This window comes from Lepidothrix coronata, unplaced genomic scaffold (assembly GCF_001604755.1).
Source record: "Lepidothrix coronata isolate B3197 unplaced genomic scaffold, Lepidothrix_coronata-1.0 Scaffold35, whole genome shotgun sequence".
NCBI classification, from domain to species: domain Eukaryota; kingdom Metazoa; phylum Chordata; class Aves; order Passeriformes; family Pipridae; genus Lepidothrix; species Lepidothrix coronata.
Window position 1 is genome coordinate 3,829,034 of NW_016690215.1, and position 20,365 is coordinate 3,849,398.

At 37.0% G+C, this 20,365-nt stretch overlaps 1 protein-coding gene across 2 annotated transcripts in view; it reads left to right on the top strand.

The window, feature by feature from the left end:
* OFD1 (OFD1, centriole and centriolar satellite protein) overlaps positions 1 to 20,365 on the top strand; it is a 30,213-nt gene that overhangs the window by 8,482 nt on the left and 1,366 nt on the right. For both annotated transcript variants that reach the window (XM_017812224.1, XM_017812225.1), the window contains 12 exons: positions 668 to 787; positions 2,110 to 2,183; positions 2,866 to 2,957; positions 3,099 to 3,288; positions 3,859 to 3,989; positions 4,368 to 4,479; positions 5,923 to 6,528; positions 10,292 to 10,424; positions 13,262 to 13,362; positions 16,787 to 16,906; positions 17,982 to 18,133; positions 18,998 to 19,168. In XM_017812224.1, the coding sequence (XP_017667713.1) occupies positions 668 to 787; positions 2,110 to 2,183; positions 2,866 to 2,957; positions 3,099 to 3,288; positions 3,859 to 3,989; positions 4,368 to 4,479; positions 5,923 to 6,528; positions 10,292 to 10,424; positions 13,262 to 13,362; positions 16,787 to 16,906; positions 17,982 to 18,133; positions 18,998 to 19,168 (2,002 nt within the window). The remainder of the gene's footprint in view (positions 1 to 667; positions 788 to 2,109; positions 2,184 to 2,865; positions 2,958 to 3,098; positions 3,289 to 3,858; positions 3,990 to 4,367; positions 4,480 to 5,922; positions 6,529 to 10,291; positions 10,425 to 13,261; positions 13,363 to 16,786; positions 16,907 to 17,981; positions 18,134 to 18,997; positions 19,169 to 20,365) is intronic.

The window sequence follows — 20,365 nt, forward strand, 5'->3', positions numbered from 1 at the left end:
CCAGATGTTTGCTTTGAAGTGCTTAAATTAAGAAAGAAAACAAACCCCCAAACAAAGAACACAGTATGTAACCCTAACGCTCGTGAGTCACATATATGATATTTTGCCTTGTTAGTCCTATGTTTTGGAGTTGGGTTTTTTTATTTGTCCTTAATAAGATCAGTTTTCATTAGTTAAATGAAAAAAATAACTAAACCATTTTTGGTCAAATTTTCAATACTACTTAATGTTTGTGAGCAGAACGAGTATCCCGCTAACAAAAACTTGGTTTTTTTAATCAACCCAGCAGAGGGTGCTGATAGAATAGCCTGCTCATCACTCTCTCCTCTGAAGTGTTTCTGGTATGGGAAACTGAGCCAGGGTTAACCCAGAAGAGCTGTGTAATTGATTAGTACTGGATTTTAAATAGGGCAATTTAGTTTGTGTCACATGTCCTTGTTCTTAATGAACTACAGTGACAGATTCTGATGATAATTTCAACTTGCTACAGTATTCCAAGTAAGCACATTACCCTTTGATGTCTATAAATGTTGTTGTAGAAAAGAAAACAAAAAGTTTTGACTTTATAACTGGTCATGATATTATATTATATTATATTGTATTATATTGTATTGTATTGTATTGTATTGTATTATATTACTGGTCTGTATATTTTTGGATATTTCAGCACTCAGAAACTTCAGGAAGAGAAAAATAAAGCTATTGATGATGCACTTCGGCGTCGAGAGGTTGCTGTGAAGAACATAGAGGAAACATATGACCAGAGGCTGAAGACAGAACTCTTAAAGTAAATTTTTCTTTTTTCTCTAGTAGAACACATGCTACTTCCTTAGAAAACAGAATATTAAATTGTATAGGATTTCTTTTGAAAAGCGTAACAGAGCAAGGACTTTGAAAATGTACACTTATGTTTTTGTTTTAGTGAGCTTGAATTCTTAACATTATTGCTTAGCCCTTTGCTAGTAAGAGAAAACGTACTGTCAGCTTCAGAAAAAGCTTGCTGTAGAAAAAAATTCTCATTTGATTTTAGGTTATATTATTCTTGTAGTTTAAATTCTGTATTAGTATCTGGAAAAGAGAGGTGATATTAGTCATACATTTAGAGAAGAGCATCTGAAGCAGTATTAGTGACTTCCTTTGACCACAGTTAAAAGAACTGACCTTTTTATGAATGTGGAGGAGGCACAAAGGGGAAATTAACATGAAAGAGATGTGACATGTTTCTTGGAAACAGGGTGAGAGACACACTAGTCCATTGTACAGACAGGCTTGCTCTTACCTTCTTCACCCCTTCCCATTTTTGGAGAGAGATTCTCTCATATAGATCACCCTCTTTTATTTGGTACCATCTGCTTGAACATAGTTTCAAAGAATTGAGGCAGAATAGCCCTATGAGGTAGTATAAATGGAGAAAATTAATTGACTGAGGAGCTGCATTTCTGAAGAGGAGATGGATGAGTTACGGTGAATGCCAGGTTGATTATGAGCCAGCAGCGTGCTCTGGCAAATCAGGCAAACAGCATGATGGTAACATTAGTAGCAGCATGGCCATCAGACTCAGGGAACTTTATTGATCCTTCAGGTATTGGGGAAGGCTCCTTGTTCTAGGAATACCATGCCAAGGTTTTGGCTCCCCAGTTCAAAAAAGTCATGATGAAACTGGAGGCAGCCTAGTTAGGACCAGCAGGATAGTTATTGGATTCTCAAATGTGACCTCTGAGTTCATATTGCAGGGCTATAAATTGTGGCTGGGGAGATTTAGCTTGGACATAGGGAAAAAATTTTTAATGGGAGAGTAGTACAGCATTGGCAGAGATCATCCAGAGAGGTGGTGGAACATACATCCTTTGAGGTTTTTCAAGACTTGGCTAGGAAGAGCCACAGATGACCTGCTGTAGAGTTGGCAGTAGTCTTGCTTTTCAAGCAGGTGGTTGAATGAGGTGATTGGCAGGGCCCTTTCCAACCATTTTGGTGGCCCTGCAATAGTTAATTTTGTCAATAATAATTGTGTGATTATACTTTAGTTTGGGAAAGACTGGAGTTTACGCAAGTGCCTGGGCATGTGTGTACACACATACTGTGGGAATACATAATTCTTTTTGCTTCTAGATATCAGCTTGAATTAAAAGAAGAATACATAGCCAGAACCAATAAAGTTACTGAAGATGAGAAAAAAAATAAAGGTAACCATCTGTCTGAGATTGATAAAGTACCTGTTTATCTCTAGAGCTTTTACTAGCAAATATCAAACCACTATTGTTACTGAACAGTCGCAGTGTTCAGTAACAGTGGTATAAGTGACAAAAAAGCCATCACAACAGATTTTAAAAAGATGTAGCAGGATTCAGTGACAAGTCAGCAACTCCTTGCTGTTCAGAACACAATGGGAACCGTAAGCTGCCGCTTTGCACAGAGGCTGCAAGGCATTCCTGGTTTTCCAGTTTCCCCTTTCCTATTGAAGTCCTACTACCTCACACTCTTTAACTGAACTCTGGTACCGAACCCTTGAATGGTTGCCAGTTTCTGCATTTATTTTGCACGAGATGCTTAAGTGGAGCTTGAGGAAGAGAGCTGGAACAGATAACATGTTTAGACTTTTAGGTACATCTGTAAGAAATGATATATCACACACATATGAATTCAATTTACTTCATTCTAGAAGTGTATATACATATGTATATACATATATATACACACAGTGTGATTTACTTAATTTTGAAGGAATGTGTATGACATTCAGTCATTTTTATGTCTTGAATTAAATTGAATGTTGGGCTTAGCAACTTAAAACTGTTTTTTGCTGATACAGTTTTTTACTGTAATACTCTACTAATTTTAATTCAACATTTGTAATCCTCCCTGCAGAGAAAGCCATGCTTTTGCATGAAGAAGCCATTGCTGTTAATTCGAAAAAGGAGGAACTCAAGCAAGCTGTATCACGCACGAAAGAGCTTGAGGTAATTGTAAATATGAATTTAAAGAAGCTGTATTCTAATTGGTGCAGTTAAGGTACATTAATAAAAAAGAAAATATGAACTAAAAATAATTGTTAAGTAGTACAGAGGTTCATAAGCTTCTAAACTGTTCCTTATTTGCAGCTGGATTTGGAGTCAGTGAAGGCTCAGGTTCTCTTGGCAAATAAACAGAATCAGTTGTTGACAGAGAAACTGAAAGAGTTATCAGACTATCCTTTGCTGAAGGAGGAGAAATTGGAGCTCCAAGTGCAGAATAAACTACTTAGGCAACAGTTGGATGAGGCTCGCAGTGAGAACCAGCATCTCCGAGACAGTCAGTGTGAATGATTTAGTAATTCTCTTGTTTATCTTTCTCTACAATTATTTGTTTAGAAATAGATTTTCATTAAAATACTTTCTCTGTATTATGTTTACTTGTAGTTTGCATGAAACCCAAGCTAATGTTTGCATAAAATTAAACAGTCCTTGACATAAGTTTATTTTCTTTTATATGTCTGTATGACAGAAATCCTGAATTAAGTGGTAGTTATAATATGAAGGATATTCCTTTCACCCTTTGAAAAAAGCAGTGCAATATTTCACCGTGGCATTAGTATGGTTAATCATGGTAAAAAAACATGGCATTATTAAGTGCTTGCCTAACTACAGTTATAAATACCAAGTATTTTTAATGTGTGTTTGAGATTATGGAGGAGTAGAGGTGTATGACTACCCCAACAAAAATTTTGGTCCTTTGTTAAAGGAAGAAAAAAAATCCCCAAGTGGTTTATTCAGGCAAAGCCTTGTTCTGTTCATAAAAACAAATCAGCTTTATGTTTCCAAGGGGTATCATGTAGAAAAGTGCACACTCGTCTGAGTGTTTCGTATTTCTCTTTCTGGGTAGAGCTGTCCCAGCCCTCAGCAGAGTATTTGGCCTGCCAAGTGGAGCTGAGGAGAGTGGAGCACTCTAGGAAGCTGGTGCTGGATGAATTTGAGTCTCGTAAGCAGATTTTGGAAAAGCAGCTACAAAGTAAGGTAAATTATTGTTTCTAAATTATTTGAATCCTTTCTTCTTCCTGTCATCTTTTTCACATTCATCTATCTGCCTGTGCAGGCTGTTTGGCATGTAGTTAGAAGGATTGTTTATACAGTGCTTGTTTTTATGTAAACAGCTCTAAAGAAAACAAAATACATACCACACAAAAAAACTACCAAAAAATAAAACCAACCCAACATAACCAAAGTAAATCTTTCCAAGTCAACAAGTTGTCAGTACTGACTCTCAGTAGGATATTATGTGATAATAGTTTGACTGAACCTGAAAAACATTTAGAAAGCAAGTATTCATCCTGTTGAAATTATTCTTTTTTTTTGAATTATGCTGGGTTTTGTTTTTCTCTTGATCTCCTATAGGTTGAGCGTTGTGCCCAGCTAGAGACCAAACTGTTAGAGTCCGAAGCTACTGTCAGAAAATTAAACATGCAGGTTGAAGAACTGAAACTGCAAGTGAAACAAACACAGGCAGGTTTGTATCTTAAACCACAGCAGTCCTTTAAGGACAAGTGTAAGAATTTCCAGAAGCTTAAAAAAGCTGCAGTTGCATAGAACTAATATACCACCAGGGAGCAGATTTAAAGTTTAAAATCAAAATCTATTTAAAAGCCCAGTTTAAAAAGCAAACTCATTAAAACTTCCTTTCAGAAAAAAATATACAGGAGGAAGGGAAAACTTTCCTCCCTGAACAGTTGCATATTTTTATGGTCTGTTTTTCCTCAGTATGAAGGCAATAATGTTTGTTGATAACATAAACGGCATTTTCCAGCAGGCGAGTTGTGTTTTAATGCATTTTGATTCCTGAATGTTCATAATAAGAATAATCAATTTGAAATTGTATTACATACCTCAGAAATTTAAGTCAGACTCATTAACAGAATTTGTCAAGGCTAATAACTTTTGCCTAACTTAACTTATCTTGTATGGGCATTAGAAACAGAGGCACTTGCATAAAGCAGTTCAGTCCGCTGAAGAAATGTAGTTCTAAAGATGCCTTTGTCAAATTACTAATATCAAGTATTGTAAGTAAAAGTTTTGGGATGTATATTTAATGTAAAAATATGGAATTGAATTCTGCAATGATTATACATTATTATAACGTGTTTCATCATAATTCAGTATATGCAATATTTTATATTATTCACTAACTCAATATGTACATTTTCATTTATGGTACAAGTATCAGTACCATTTGGAATTGGAAATTTATTTGTGTCAAAATAGCAAATATATGTTTTAATTAAATGACTGTAAGTACTGCAGGGACTTATTCACATCAGAGTTAATGAAGTCATTGAAGAACCATTTATGTACAATAAAAATCAAGGTTGTAATTTTGCTGAGAAAGAAACAGCCCTACGGATTGGTCTTTTGGGCCTGTTGAAGCATGCAAGTGCAAGCCAGGAAGCAGACAGCACCAAAACATGCAATTTAACTGACAATTTTTTAGTACTTTAAGAAAAACAAGCCTATAATATTTTCTGTGTGCTATGTTGTTTTTCTCCAAAATTCTTTTTTGTTCTAAATAGAAGGAAACTGTTAAGACTTGTGACATGCCTTGTGTTCTTCAGCCTTTAACAACATGATTAGATATCAGGTATCCAAAGTGGTGATGTTTTCATGTTTATTTCTTTATTTAAACATAATTTAAATAATAACATTGTAGAGTATGTATTTAAGGTAGTTTTACATGGAAGGATTATATAATAAAAAATAGTAGCGTTAATTTGCAGCTTTGTAGCCACATTAAAAATACATTTAATCAACCCATTAAAGTCTCAAAATACAAACCAATTCCATATTAAAATAATTTTGATCAGAATGGAATTTAAATGCCACGTTTTACTGTTTCTGTTTTGTTATGGGTCTCCCTCTCTCTCTTTAGTGTCACTCACTTTCTCTTGCTATAATTTAGCTCTGGAAAATGAAGTGTATCGGAACCCAAAACCTTCGCTTGTCGATCGCTCTGTCCTTGACTTCACCAGTGACAGAGCTGTACCCCATGATATTTACGTGGATAGTGCATTCCTGAAGAATCGTGTTATGACTGATGTGATGCAGGTAAATGCTGTGCCAAGAGACAGCCAGCAGTTACAGCCACGCAGTGCTTCCCCGGATTCTGACCTGGAGTACATCGCGCAGACCTGGGCTAGAGTAAAAGAGCTATCAAAAGAGGCAGAGTACTTGGAAGAAGCTTACAGGAATTACCAACACAGAGTCATACAGAATGCAGCTGCAAGCAGAACACCAAGAAAGATGGAGTCTCCTTTTGTTCTACAGCATGCTCTTAGTGGACCCCCTTTGACTACCCAGCATGAACTTGTAGAGGATAATCCCAGCTTCCCACATTCCCTTCTGAGCAGTCCAAGAGGCGAAGAACACATCAAAAGAACTGGGCAGGCCGATATCTTTAAAAATCCCTTAACACCACCACAGAGAGGAGCACCATCGTCAAGGCGCCTTTCTTCTACTCCCATTTCCAAATCCATGAGAGATCTCAGTAACAAGAAAATTCCAGATGGTAAGTCATGATTGTTAATGTGGTGCAGTAGTGGAGTTTTATTTACTGTTCTTCTTGCTCTATGGGAAGAGAAAGATTTTGCAGTGTTAGTCTTTCACTTGTTTGTTATTTGAGAAGATGCAGAAGTCAGGAGTTGTGGTTTTGCAAGAGACAAAATACGCTAGCTGCTTGGAGTACTGCTTATTCCTGGAAACAAGTACTGGAGAAATCAAGTACTGGAGAAATATGTTGAGGGAAGTTAAACATGTCTTAAGTAGCTCTCAAGAGAAGACTATGCCATATAATGCACTACAGGTGTAACCTTATGATATGCAGAGTTTCATTCAACGGTTGCTATGAAGTATAACTACTTTGCAACATTAATTGTATCCCTTTTGTATTTCTAACTTTTCATTTAACTGTTCTGGTTAACGTGTGCAGCAGAAGACTGCTTTGGCTTCTCTTAAATTGAGCTTTGCGGTCTGAAAGGTCCAGATTTGCTTTTGTTTGTTGTTTTTGCTGTGACATCTTTATCAAATATTCCTGAGCAATTGTAAGGGGGAAGGGTTTAGTCATGGTTGAAAAATTTTAATTTTCTATTAATTTCAGTGTCTAATAATTACTTAGTCTCTTTTTTCCTTTTTTTTTTAAAGACCATATACAGAAAAGCAAGCAAAATAGAGAAGAAATTTAATTTTTTTAGAAAATTATGTTGTTTCAAATCTGCAGTATTTCTGCTCCTTGAGTGATGCAATTCTTGTCACCCTAGCTCAAAGTGGATTTAATAGGATGAAAAAAAGAGATAGTAACAACAAAAAAAAAAGATAACGATCAGCTTCTCCATAAAGGAAGGTTAAATACAAGGGCAGCTTCGTTTGGAAGAGAGTTGGCTGAGGCAGACTGTGGGAAATCTGGAAAACAATGAGTGATGTGGAAAAGGTGAAAAGGGATCGATTAATTACTGCTTCACAGACCCCAGAATCCCATGACATTGAAAGGAAAGAATGAAGTGCTTTTTCATACCGTAAGTTGTGTAATTTATTGCTCTTGTGGCAACAACTGCAGATGCAGAAACAAAACTTCTCTGTCAGGAGGATCCAAAAAAGTCTCAATTGAGGAAAGTTTGGGTGGGTATTCTCCTTTCCAATTTTAGTTTAGTTTGTTATTAACAGGCACTGTTAAAAACAGGTTACAAACACTCTGATTGATTGTGGCTGTCCCTGTGTTTCTGCATGTAGAGTATCATGCTCTGTTACTGAAAACGTATTTGAAACTTAAACTTCCAAAGCAGTCTTTCATGTTTTAAGTTCTCTCTGTCAACTTCTGTATAAAATATCCTCAGACTACTTAATACTACACACACACAAAATTGTTCATAACACGAGGGTTTTGTTGAAAAATTAGGAAATGTTAAAGCTAGAGTTGTGTGCATAACCTTAGCAATCCTTCCTGTCGTTGTACTTTTTCATGAGTAGTTACAGGATGGCAGATCTCTTTTTTCCCAGTGGATAAGTTCTTTTATTAATGCACAAGACTGGCTGGCTCTGGAGAGGGATAAGAGTGCGTTACCTGATTTAGGAGTTACAGAAATTGAGTGGTATGTAGTGTAGGAAACCAGGCTGCAGCTGGTAAGTGCCCCAGTAAGCACAGGAGCTTCAGTGGTAACGCGCCGTTAGCATGATTTGTCTGCTTCCAGTTAGATTGCTTCCCCACTGGTATGTCACCTCTCTTTCAAGAGTCTTCTGAGTGCTTTTATACTGGTATATATGTTATCTTTTTATGGTAGAGATGGCTGAAACACCAGATGTGGTTTTACTAGAAAACTGTAAGTCATTCTGGACACCTTCTGTGGAGCTTTGCAGTGCTGTTGAAAATAACCAGTCTGAACCACTGAGGGTAAATTTAAAGAGGTAAAAGATACCATGCATGTGAGTCTGAGATTTGATTTTGCTTTAAGTGAGGTTAAGTGCAGCTCAGCTGTCAGCACCTATCTTCGGAGAATAAAAGCAAGAAGCATGTCCTCCTCTACAATACTTGCAGTTGGCAGATCTAACAGCTGTTTTACTAAATTAACTGCCAGTGGAAGGATTATGCAGTTTTTTTCTCTTCCTTTAAATTAGCTCATGCATTTGACTGTTTTCCTTCCCAAGCCCACATTGGACATATTTCAGCTTTGACTTTCTGCTGGGAAGGAGTAAGCCCATTTCTTTAAAAGCAACTAGAAGTAGGGCAGGATCCTTTTCTATTTTCTCATGCTTACTGTCTCTAACAGGCAGTAACACGGACCAGGAAACAGTTACTGAAAAAGAAGTTTGGATTTCCAACTGACCCATGCTTCCTATTATGTGATCAGTGCTTTTCACCTTGATCATTACTTGACCAAGCTTTATACCTTCTGATGAAAAAGGGCAAGGTTGATGAGTCTTGCAGACAGCATGCTGTGAGCCAAAGATCTCAACTATTTGTCTTTTAGTAGAAAATCAGTAAGGTCAATCCTAGATAATTTCTAAATAGTAGTAGGTTGTAGTAAGTTACTGTATGAGGTGACTTGTGTGTCACCTGTGTCCTAACATACAGGATGTATTATGGCAGGGAGGTGCATGTGGTAAGTACTATGTGCTGTTCTTGTCCATTTGTTCTGCATGTGAAAATTTGACAAGTTATTTTATAAAGAAGATTGGACGTGGGTGAGCTGAGGGGTTCCCACCACAAACAGGTACTGCCAGTACATGAGTACAATGTGTCTGCTATTAGTGTCATTCTATTAGTGTGCATCTTCCTTAGAGGGTGTTCAACTGTGTTGTGTGGGCCTAGGGGCTGCCTGGAGATAAAAATCCATGGGCAACTGTTGTCTGAAGCATCTTGACTTTTGCAATGTGATGTGCACCATGAACAGGTAGCACTTCTATATGACCACCTGAAAGAACTTCAGGTGTGGAAGTGTTAATAGTGGCTTTTCATCTATCCCTTGAACCAAACAAACACTGACTCTTTGATCAATAAAGAGAAGAAAAACAGCAGTTCCTGCTTATTTAGTGAATACCATATCTTGTGGGAAAATTAGTAGATTGTAGTTTAGTAATGAAAGACGTGTGCAGCTACACAGGAAAGGAAAATTAGAATTGCAAAGCAAAACTTAACTGAAGTGCTGGGCTTCGCAAGTTTTATTAAAAGCCTTCTTAATGCAGTTTTGTTTTTTACCTTGGTTTCTTAGAAAACTCAAGACTTCTAGTCATACTATCTGTTTCTTTCTGCAATAACTTCACAGCTGTTGATAAAAGGATAGAATCTTAAAGTATTTTCTTCTTTTCTTTGTCGCCCACTTTCACCAATCTGTAGAAAGTGAAACCTGTAGGTTAAATTTGATAATGAAGAATAGCCTTTGGGAGACCTCAAGCATTGTCTTTTGCTGGTTAGTAAGCACAGCTTGAAATCCAGGTCTGTGAGTGCTTCCTCTAGTTCCCAGCATAGGAGAAGTTATTTGCTGTTGGGCTTCAGTTTTTGGTGAACATGATCATACTATGGGGTGATGAGAATGATCGACTTTGTGAGGAGTAACAATATGATGATGGAGAAGGGTTGTGGAGGAGAATTCCCACACAGGAGAGGTAAAGGAAGAAGAGAAATAACCAGTACAAGAAAGTTCATGTTAAGATCTGGTTGTTAGTTGCCCTTGAGTAGTCGTACCTGCGCAATTCAGTAATACATGTGTTGTACAATAAGCCTTGTCTGAGAAGTGGTAGGACAAATAACTAATATAATTTGTGGGATTTTTATTCTGCAGACATCAGGAGCTCATCCCTTACCTCTTCACAGCGGAGTGTTGACCAAGTGCTTTCTCCTATTTCAAAGCCATATCTACTTTCATCTTCTGAATCTGTTCCTTCCTCACCATCCAGTCACGCCCAGAAAATCAGGTAACTGTTTACAAAGCAACATTTTTAACCTGCTATTTAAAGAAGTGTTTATCTAACTGTTCACAGTGATAGCTGCTTTTACAAATCAAGCAAGCCATTAATTTTATAAGTGAAAACTTTTTTAAAGGTGGATAAGGATTTCCATTTTTGAATATCATACCTCAAGAGGAACTTAGTTATAAACAAACAAGCTTTGGTTTGCTTTGAGCAAAGCAATATCTCTTTAATTGTGTCTATTTTTCGCGTCTGTGACCTGACTGATGAGCTTTTGCTGATTGAAGTATTTGAATTTCTGCTGCCTGTTTGGGAATTTAAATGAAGGCAATTGTACATTCTCATTTCATTCATTAATGAGCTGTAATGCTAAGTTTATTACTTTTTTTTCTCTCTGAAGACCTTGTTCACATGCCTGTTTTCAGAACAGGATCCTCCAGTCTCCTTTGCGTGTGGGAATGGGATGGGTAGCATAACTTTTCTCTTTTTCTTTGTTGTTTTTTTTTTTTTTTTAAATCTTATTTAGGTAAATAAATAACTTGACAAAATTAAAGGTTTGCATAAAAATGACTTGTCTTTCTTCTCTGTTTCTCCTGTTTCCATATGTAAAGTTCTATTCTTAATGGCCACTATTGCCTCCACTCTCCAAAACTGAGAGTCCTGAATATGTATTTTCAGAAAAAGCTTCTATTAGAAGTATTTAACTTGTAATGTTTTTTTCCTAAGAAGAGACCGTGGAATTGGCCTTAACTTGCTAGCCATCATTCCTGATTTGATGGGTGAAGAAAGACAGCTTGTCGTGGGGCAGCTGTAGGAGGCATTCTAAGGGCTTTCTTATTTTGTTGTTATCAAGGCCTCAAGATCCATTTAATGTAGAGAGGCTCTCTTATGTTGTTAGAATTTTCGGAGAGCCTGTATGTTCTTGGCCTTGAAAATGAGCTGTTGGGATTTTTAGGGACTGTGAGGTTACTTTCCTAAGTGTTTCTTTAAGGCTGTCTCTCCTTTCCCTACTCATTCACCTTTTCTATCATATGTCAGAGATTTCCTTTATTTCTGTGACAGACCTTAAAAAGTGAAGGTTGAATGTTAACCTGCTTGTGAAGGTGATATGGGAAAATGCTTTAATCCTGTGAGGGAGGATACTTTGAAGAATGTTGTATAGTCCATCCTGCTTGAAGAGTGAACAGTATGAGCAAGTTGTTTTGCAGAGAACAGACCCAGGTCTGGGCAGGCAGCTATGGGTTGCAGTTGTTTTCTTGGGTTTCTTATGACAAAGCAAGGGTGTAAGGTCCCAGTAGTTGTCTTGGACTTGCTGCTTTCCCAAGACTTTCTTAAATGCAACATTCTTTTGTTGCATATTTTTTTTAATTTCTTGTGCCTTGGACTGTTTTCTGTTACGTGAAATATTTGAGAAATGCTTGTGTGGGCTTTTCCAGTTATTTACTCTCATTATTAGGCAAATACCACATTATTGATGTGTACTGTGGGATTAGTTTATGACGTGTAGATATTAAGTGGCAATGGGAACTTCTTTGAAAAGAAAATATCCTGTAACACCAGTAAGCCGTTAGAAGTCAGACCTATGTCAGTGAGGAAGAACAATTGCTTCTGTGACCACAGAAGCTCCTTGTTTATTTACGTTCCAAGATATGAGTGGTATGAAGGAAGCCAATAAACACAGACAGGAAGACTAGAGTGATAAGGCAGATTATTGTCTAAATTTTTGTTTGTTTGTTTGTTTAGGCCTAAAGAAACTGATTGAGGGTTGTTACTGAGGCAGGGGGTTCTCTGTCTTTCTAGCAGGACAGAGTACTGAAGAAAGTGGCATGCATGTCCTTGAAACTTGCATCCTTAAGAATTATTTAACACTTAACCATTTCTGGGAAGGAAAGACTCAAAACATGAAATAGACTTCCAAAAACTTGAACTTCCATTTACTCTGTCCTATTTAATTTACAGGGTGTTTTTCCCCACTGACACTAAACTATCTTTCTGACAATACAAATTTATTTGTTTGTGCCCAGATTTACATTTTTTTAATGAACAAATCTCATTATGGGGGTATGTTTTGTTTGTTCTCCACTTTTGCCCTGTGGAAGACCTGAATTCCTTAGAAATTTTAAGCACAGATATATTTAGGCTGTGATGAAGAGCACCAGCTGGTGTGAAGTAAGCTCCTTTATGAAGCACTGCTGCTGAATTTCATTAGTGACCTGCACTCCTTTTGCCATTCTGGTTCTGGTCAGACTTTAGTGGCAGGGTCACGTGGGAGACATTGTTCTTTCATATTATCTTTCTGATGAGATAAACGGGGATTTAGAATGAGGGCACTAACCCCATTTTTCATAGCACCCAGATTTTTTCACCCCTGTGTCTATGTTTTGCCAGACATCTAATCCTAATACATTTCAAACACATCTGTTCAGATGATACCAAAATGGGAATTAAACTGTAACACAGAGCTTAAAAAGGCAGATTTCTTAATTTCAGTTGACTAAGTGTCACATTTCATTGTATTTCTCCTTTTCCTTTTTTGTTGTTTTTTCTTACTCATTTGTACTCCTTTTGATAGTGTATTTTGGTTTAATGTAAAGACTTGATGTCATATAAAGGCCTTGGGGAAAGGCTGCAGGGAGATGGCTATCAGAGAGATGGAGCTGACTTTTGGTAAAAGTTAGAGAATGGAGTTCAATACCCTGAGTCAGAAAGTTCCAGCGTTTCAGTTGCATGGATTTTAGGCTTGGTTTAGTCTGTTGCTTAGCATGGGAGTAAATCTCAGATTGCTATTTTTTTCAAAGTTCAGCATTTATATTTATTATTTATGTTCTTCCTTATTCTTTCAGACTTCAGAGTCAACAAACAGATAAACAAGATCTCAGTGATATCCACAAACCTAAGAAACTAACGTACGAGGACCTTGAAGAACACATTTATTCTCTTGAAGGTAAGTTTCAGTGCATTTCAGACAGTTTGTTTAACACCTTGAGGCTTAACAGCTTTAGGACAATTGTCTTCATAGTTTTAAGACTGTAGTTGGAGAGAAAAATTTCTGACTGATTTTGGAAATAAGAAAAACAATTATCTCAGATGACAAAGGATTAATTTTCTTCATTTTTGCATTTTTAGATAATGATATGTAGTAATAACTAGACACTGAAGTCGAGTTGGTTCTGAAATTTGTAACATTCTTTTTGTTCAGAAATCTTTCATAACCTTGTTCTGCTTAACGCTGTAGGTTGGACAGTTGTTTTAGAATGTTTTAAAATTGTGTATGATTATTTTTATTTTTTTTTAAACAGAAAAGTGTACTAGTATATCAACTACATTGAGGCTTTATTATATTTACTGCATAAAGTAGAACTCCAAGGAGTGTTCACCATAGACCAATATCAAAAAAAGTATTACTAGATTGTGAAGATAAGTTTCAGCAGCCATTGGATATGCTCTTGACTTTTCCTTCAGTAACTGAGGCTTAAAATAGTATTATGAATTAGAATTTGGTTTACACAGTGTGTAAATATGTGAAGAGCTCTCACAATTATGCTGTCATTAATCAGCATCTCTGAGTAGTTTTGGAACATGTGGTTCAGTTACTGAAACCTGAATTTTATCCTTTTTTTTTCTATGAGGTCAACATTTTATTTATTTGCATTTCTGCTCTCTGTGGATTGCATGCTATAAAATGTTTCCTTGTCTCTGTATGATGTAGAGTCAGTTTTCAAAAATCTTTGATGTAACTAAGGTACTTTAGAAAGAGGAGGATAATAAAACTTAATGCACTTTATAGCCATTTGCATACGGAGAGAGAAACAGAAGCACAGTTACTGGCTTTATTTCCTGGTTTTTCCGCATTTGAGTGGCATCCTAATGTTTGGCCTGAGCAGCTTGATCTCCCAGAAACTGTGGGTTTAAAGTAAATGAAGTCATCAATGAGAAAGATGAAAACAGCAACCTAAACGTGTTTCCCGTTTCCAGATTTTGTCAGGTCTGTGACGTCTTGAGACTGGTGGAGATGTGGCAGTGTGTGGTATGATTAAACTCATAATTGGTGAAGAGGTTGTGATTGCTCCGTGGGAGAGTTAGGGATATTTTCTTTGAAACCAGTCATTCTAACTGGTGTGTTTTTCTTGGTCCCAGACTGGTTTATTCTTTTGGTTGTGGTTAGGTCATATGGAAAGTGGAGTGATGTCCTTGCTTGCTCTCCTGGACCTGTGAGAACACGACTTTCAGTATTTTAAAATGAACCAACCAAAAAAGATAATGTTTATTTCAACAGCAAATGTGCTGATAGTGTTTAGTTAGTGATAGTAAGTAGCAGAAGCTGATGTCTCATCTGTACATTTCTCTGTGAAGCTTTACTCAGTACTCAGTTATATTTTTTTATCTCATTTAATTTCCTTTTTATAAGATTTAAGTGCATTAGTTGAATGTGAACCAAGCCCATAGCCATTAATGATTTCTACTCATCTCACATTTTAATTAGATTTAGATTTATTTGTTTAATTTTGTATGAGAGGCTTTGGGGAATACATTACATATTTCACTTCTATTTTGTTGGCAATTAGGACTGAGTAGACGCTGTGCATAAGTCAGGTACTGCTGTATCATTTAGTGATGTGTGGTAGTCAATAGTTCTGAGAGTTCACATATGCTGATGATTTTCAATCAACAGTACTTTAGTTGGGTCCCACTGCATCAAAAGACAATCTCAGTGTGAAGGAGGAAATCAGACTGGCTAAAGAGGGGAGGAGGTAACTCAGGAGGACTTGCAGGGAGGGGTGGGATAAGAATGTAAAATCAAAGAATTAAATACAGAAAAATATATAATGAAGGAAAAAGATGATAAGAGTATTAAAAACGATGAAGTGAAGGAGATGCCAGAAAATATGGAGGTCTTTTAGCCCTACTGTGAGTGAGCTCTAGCAAAAAAAGATTGGCAGATTCTGTTGGCAGAAATTGCTTTTAAATGATGTGCTCATCTTAAGGGAACAGTCATTTCTCACTGTCCACCCTTACATAAGGGAGTGAAAGTTACAAAGAAACTTACCTTTTTTTTTCCTTTGACGAAGGATAATTTAAAGATGTTTTGTACTACATTGGTTTTGATTTGGGTCTTTTTGTTTGTTTATGTGGTTAGCAGACATTTAGAAGTTAGATATAATATTTTACAGGGACCTACTTGTGAAAGGAATTTTTTAACTATTTAAATATTACATACCTTGATGCTTACTGGTGCCTCATATGGAAATACTGTTGTTATTGATAGCTTTATAATTTAAACAGAATACATTTTCGTTTGAGTGTGATAGCCCATTATTTTGGTCTTACCAAAAAAAACAGAAAAAAAAATAGAATTTATTTTCATGGTTGAAGCTGATAGGACTTCATTGCTTTTGTAAGAAACTGAAAACGCTCTACTAAATTAGCTAGACTGACAGGTTGGCAGAATTTTTCTGTGATGCTTTCATCTATAGTTCCTTTAAAAGAATTTTAATTTACAGAAATTCAAACCATTCTGAGAGAGAGGCCCATCAGTTTGGCTGTCTCATTTTTCTTTATGCAAAATATTTCAGTTTTATTATAATGTAGAAAAGAAAAATGCTTGAGACATCGATAGTATTTGAAGGATGGAATATTGATGTTTTCTAAACTTTACTCCAAACCTATGGAGATATAGAAGGTTTCTGTGCTGTGTTATACTAAATGCTTGGGAGAATGGTCCTGTGTATTTCAGGTTGGCTACCTAGAGAAAATGGCCACATATAACTTTTTTTTTAATCTCTTTTTTTTCTTTCTCCCATAAAACTGAGATAGTAGCAGTCTGCATGTTTTGCAATTAAGTAAGAAGCAGCTGAGTATCATAGCAGTGATCACAGAGAAAGGACAGTAATTGTGGTTTTGTGAATTCAGAGCCACTTTGCACAGGGAGAAGACAGTATGATATAGAATATATGAGTTAGCATCCATCCTGTGCACTGAAGAAGGCAAGCTTCACCATAAAGAGTGTGTGATCAGTAATTAAAGATTGTTCTTATATGCATAGAAAGGATGAGCTAAGTAATTTTTCTGTGACCTGTATCTTGATTATGAAAAGAAATTAAAGCATTTTGGATTTGTGTTGCATATTTCTTCTGTTTTGACTTTATAAACAGATGTGTTGCAATAACTAATTTCAAAACTAACAATTCTGTATCATGCCTATGATAATTCTTAATCTTTAGGGAGATGGTCAAGCTGAAGGGAAAATGCTCAATTAGTGCTGATATTTATGTGTTCTCATTCAGCCATTCCCACACTTTGTGTCCATTACTGTGCTCCACTTTTGCAATTACAAAATAATGAAGCCATTGTTCAAATTTCATCTCCAGATCAGGGGGACGTGCCAGAGGAGTGTGAAAGTGATGCGTTGCTTCCATCTGGGGACATCGTTAATGGAAACTGTGTCACAGCTCCTGTGCCAGCAACAACCACTTCACTGCAGGATTTAAGTGAGTTCTCAGCTCAGACAGAAAATAAAATATGTTTTTTATATGTCAAATGTGTAATCAAAAAGCCAAATATTTAACAGTCTGTAGGTGTGTATGCTGGTGTGATTGAAAAATTTTCCAAAAAGTGCTAATGTTATACTAAAGAGGAAGGAGTGTTTTCTTTTACTGTTTTGTATGAGGATGACTTTTTTTCACCCTAGTTTTAGATAAATTTCATTTTAATATTTTACCACCTGTCCCACCCCCCGATCCAGCTTCTGCAGAGGTGATTTGAATTTTTTTTTTCTTTAGGATAACTATTACATATAATTTCTGCTCCTGATAGAAATTTCTGCTCTTGATAGAAATAAGGCATGAAATGTTTTGGTTTAAAGTATTTTATGTACTGCTTGTCTGGATTTTTTTTCTTTTTTCTTGACTTTGTTGGTGAACTATTATCGCAAGGCTGTTTTAATTCTTTGGGTAGATGAGGATGATTCCAGTCAGCACATGCTGCTTTTCTAATTGTTCTACATGGAAGCATTATGATTATTTTTATTTAGAGAAGACCTTTCTAGCATCTCATGATTCCCAGTACTTAAGTTTGCCCCTCTTGTTACTATCTGATGCTGTTCTATGTAGACTGCTCTTTAAATACAGTGGTCACATCAGCAGTGTGTCTCGCAATAAATTTAAAAGGGGTTTTAAGTAGTTTGCTTTATAAATATAAAGAATTGTATCCAACCACATTGCAGAGATGGAAGAATATAGTAAAATGGACTTTGGGATAACAAAGGTTTAATGAGAATGCCCATGAGAGGAATGAGAAGTGTCATAGATTTGTCAACTCTCTTGCCTCTACTTTGGCTCTACTACTTAACTCTTAGTGAGTCATATATCAGGCTGAAAATGTTTACAGGGGAAAAAACATTACCCAATACCCAAGAATAATTTTAGTGTATGTATAAACAGTATATCCAGTTGTTTTTCATTTGCTATTAATGTTATACAGGAGCCTGGTACTTATTTGTGTGCTCTTGTAGCAATTACTGAACTACATAAATCAGATGACAGATGTTGAAATAATTTTTCACAGAGATGCTGGATCAAAGAGAGATTGAAGAACAGAACAGAGAAGTTGAGGAAAACTTAGAAGAAAGGAAAGCAAGAGAAGAAAGGAGAGAGAGAGAACAACAGGAAGCTTTGGAAAGCGAGCAAGAAGAAGTGGAAAAGCTTAACAAAGAGATGGTAACTTAATAAGTAATGGAGCTTTGTAGTGCCCTGCATTTTAGGATTGCTGTGTGTGCCACTTGTTTAAAAATAGATTTTATTCTACGAAGTGGAAGTATCAGAGGCTAAGTTATTTTATGTACCTGTGTGATCAACTAGAGTCTCACTAGAATGTCTCCTTATGCCAAGTAACTTTTTCACTGGAAACAGATGCTTCTCCTTCCATGCTTCATGTAACTGGAAACTACAGTTTTATGGCCAAAACTTGGAAGGCCACTGTCACCAGGCAATTGGAACAAGCTATACATTCACTGTCTTTCTGGCCTGGACCAGTGCAGGTGGGACACCACCAGAACATGTTAATGTCCATCTGCTTATTACTCCTTGTTTAAATAGTGTTTATTAACTTGTGTTTAAATAGCGTTCTGGATTTCTAGGTCCTGTGTAAAACTTATTTTTTGCTCCTGACCATTTAATCTTCCTCTCCTCAGCCTTAAATTGGTTAATTTGATTCAGTGCAGTGGTTGGTACTGATCAGACATGCTCACACACCCCTTGGCACCAGCAAATGAGGCCCTTCAGGAAACTTGCTCTGTGCCTGCTCATCATCTTCAGTTCACACGCAGTTGTCACACATCGCAGCCTCAGGCCCACAGCATCTCGGACATCCAGACAGGGTTAGAGTGAGATTTCCTGAATATCACTTTTTGAATGGAAGCAATAGCTTAACATTTCATCTTGAACGGCACGTGATGAGTTTAATGCTGTTTAGACAGATGTGTTCTACTGAGGTTAACATGAAATCCTGCACATAGTGCAGGCATTAAGGTATAAAGGTATTTTTCTGATCAGTATTTAATCTGACTTTTTTGTGTCTTAAAGTATATCCAGGACTCGATGACAATAGATGAAGAAAAAGAAGATAAGGAGGGAGTAAAATCTGTGAATAGCAATTCTGGTGCTGAAGATCATGTAAAGGATCCTCCTTCAAATCCATTAGAAAAATACATGAGAATAATTCAGCAAAGCAGAGAGAAGGATCTCTCAAACAAGGTGATTATCATCAAAACATGGTCCCAAAACTATTATTGACTGAATTTGTGTCTTACTAGGCATGCTTAGAACGAAAACAATATTCGCATTTTAGTTTTTTCTTCATTTAGAAACTTTATGTAACAACTTGCAGAGCAGAGTGTTTGGTTTTGTACTGGAGAAAGTGTGATGATTCAAAAGAAAAAACACTGAAAACTTTCTTCTGTAAGGGTTGCTGGTGTCCTCTGGGCAGGGGGTTTGTTAGTTTGTTTTTTTTAGGTACTAGGACAATAGGAAGGCCAACCCTGTCCTGGGGGGCATCAGGCAAAGCATCGCCAGCCAGTCGAGGGAGGGGATTGTCCTGCTCTGCTCTGCACTGGGGCAGCCTCACCTTGAATATTGTGTGCAGGTTTGGGCACCACAATATAAGAAAGGTATTAAGCTGTTAGAGAGTGTCCAAAGGAGGGCAAGGAAGATGGTGAAGGGCCTTGAGGGGAAGCTGTATGAGAAGTGGCTGAGGTCATTTGGTCTGTTCAGCCTGGAGAAGAGGAGTCTGAGGGGAGACCTCATTGCAGTCACAACTTCCTTGTGAGGGGAAGAGGAGGGGCAGGCACTGATCTCTTCTCTGTGGTGACCAGGGACAGGACCCGAGGGAATGGCCTGAGTTGTGTCAGGGGAGGTTTAGGATGGATATTAGAAAAAGGTTCTTCACTCAGAGGATGGTTGGGCAGTGGAACAGGCTTCCCAGGGAAGCGGTCACAGCACCAAACCTGACAGAGTTCAAGAAGCGTTTGGATGATACTCTCAGGGACATGGTGTGACTCTTGGGGATGGTCCTGTGTAGGGCCAGGAGTTGGACTCAATAATCCTTGTGGGTCCCTTTCAACTCAGCATATTCTATGATTCTACAACTTAAATGTCCTCAATTTTTAGTTTGTGTTTAAATACAGTTTGAATCTACACAGGTCAGTTTGTGTTCCACTAACACAACTAATAGAATTTATTCTGGCCAAATGGAACATTTGACATTAAAGAAGAGGTATGAGTGGACATTACTTCAGTGAAAGAAATGCAGGATGCTTTGTTCACATATGATCCAATCTGAATTTCCAAAGTGTTACTATTCTAGATTCAATGTAGTATTTGTAGACATAGGGTAGGTGTTTTAAAAATACAGATACTATCAATAGAGTCACATTTTGACTTAAGAACCAGTTA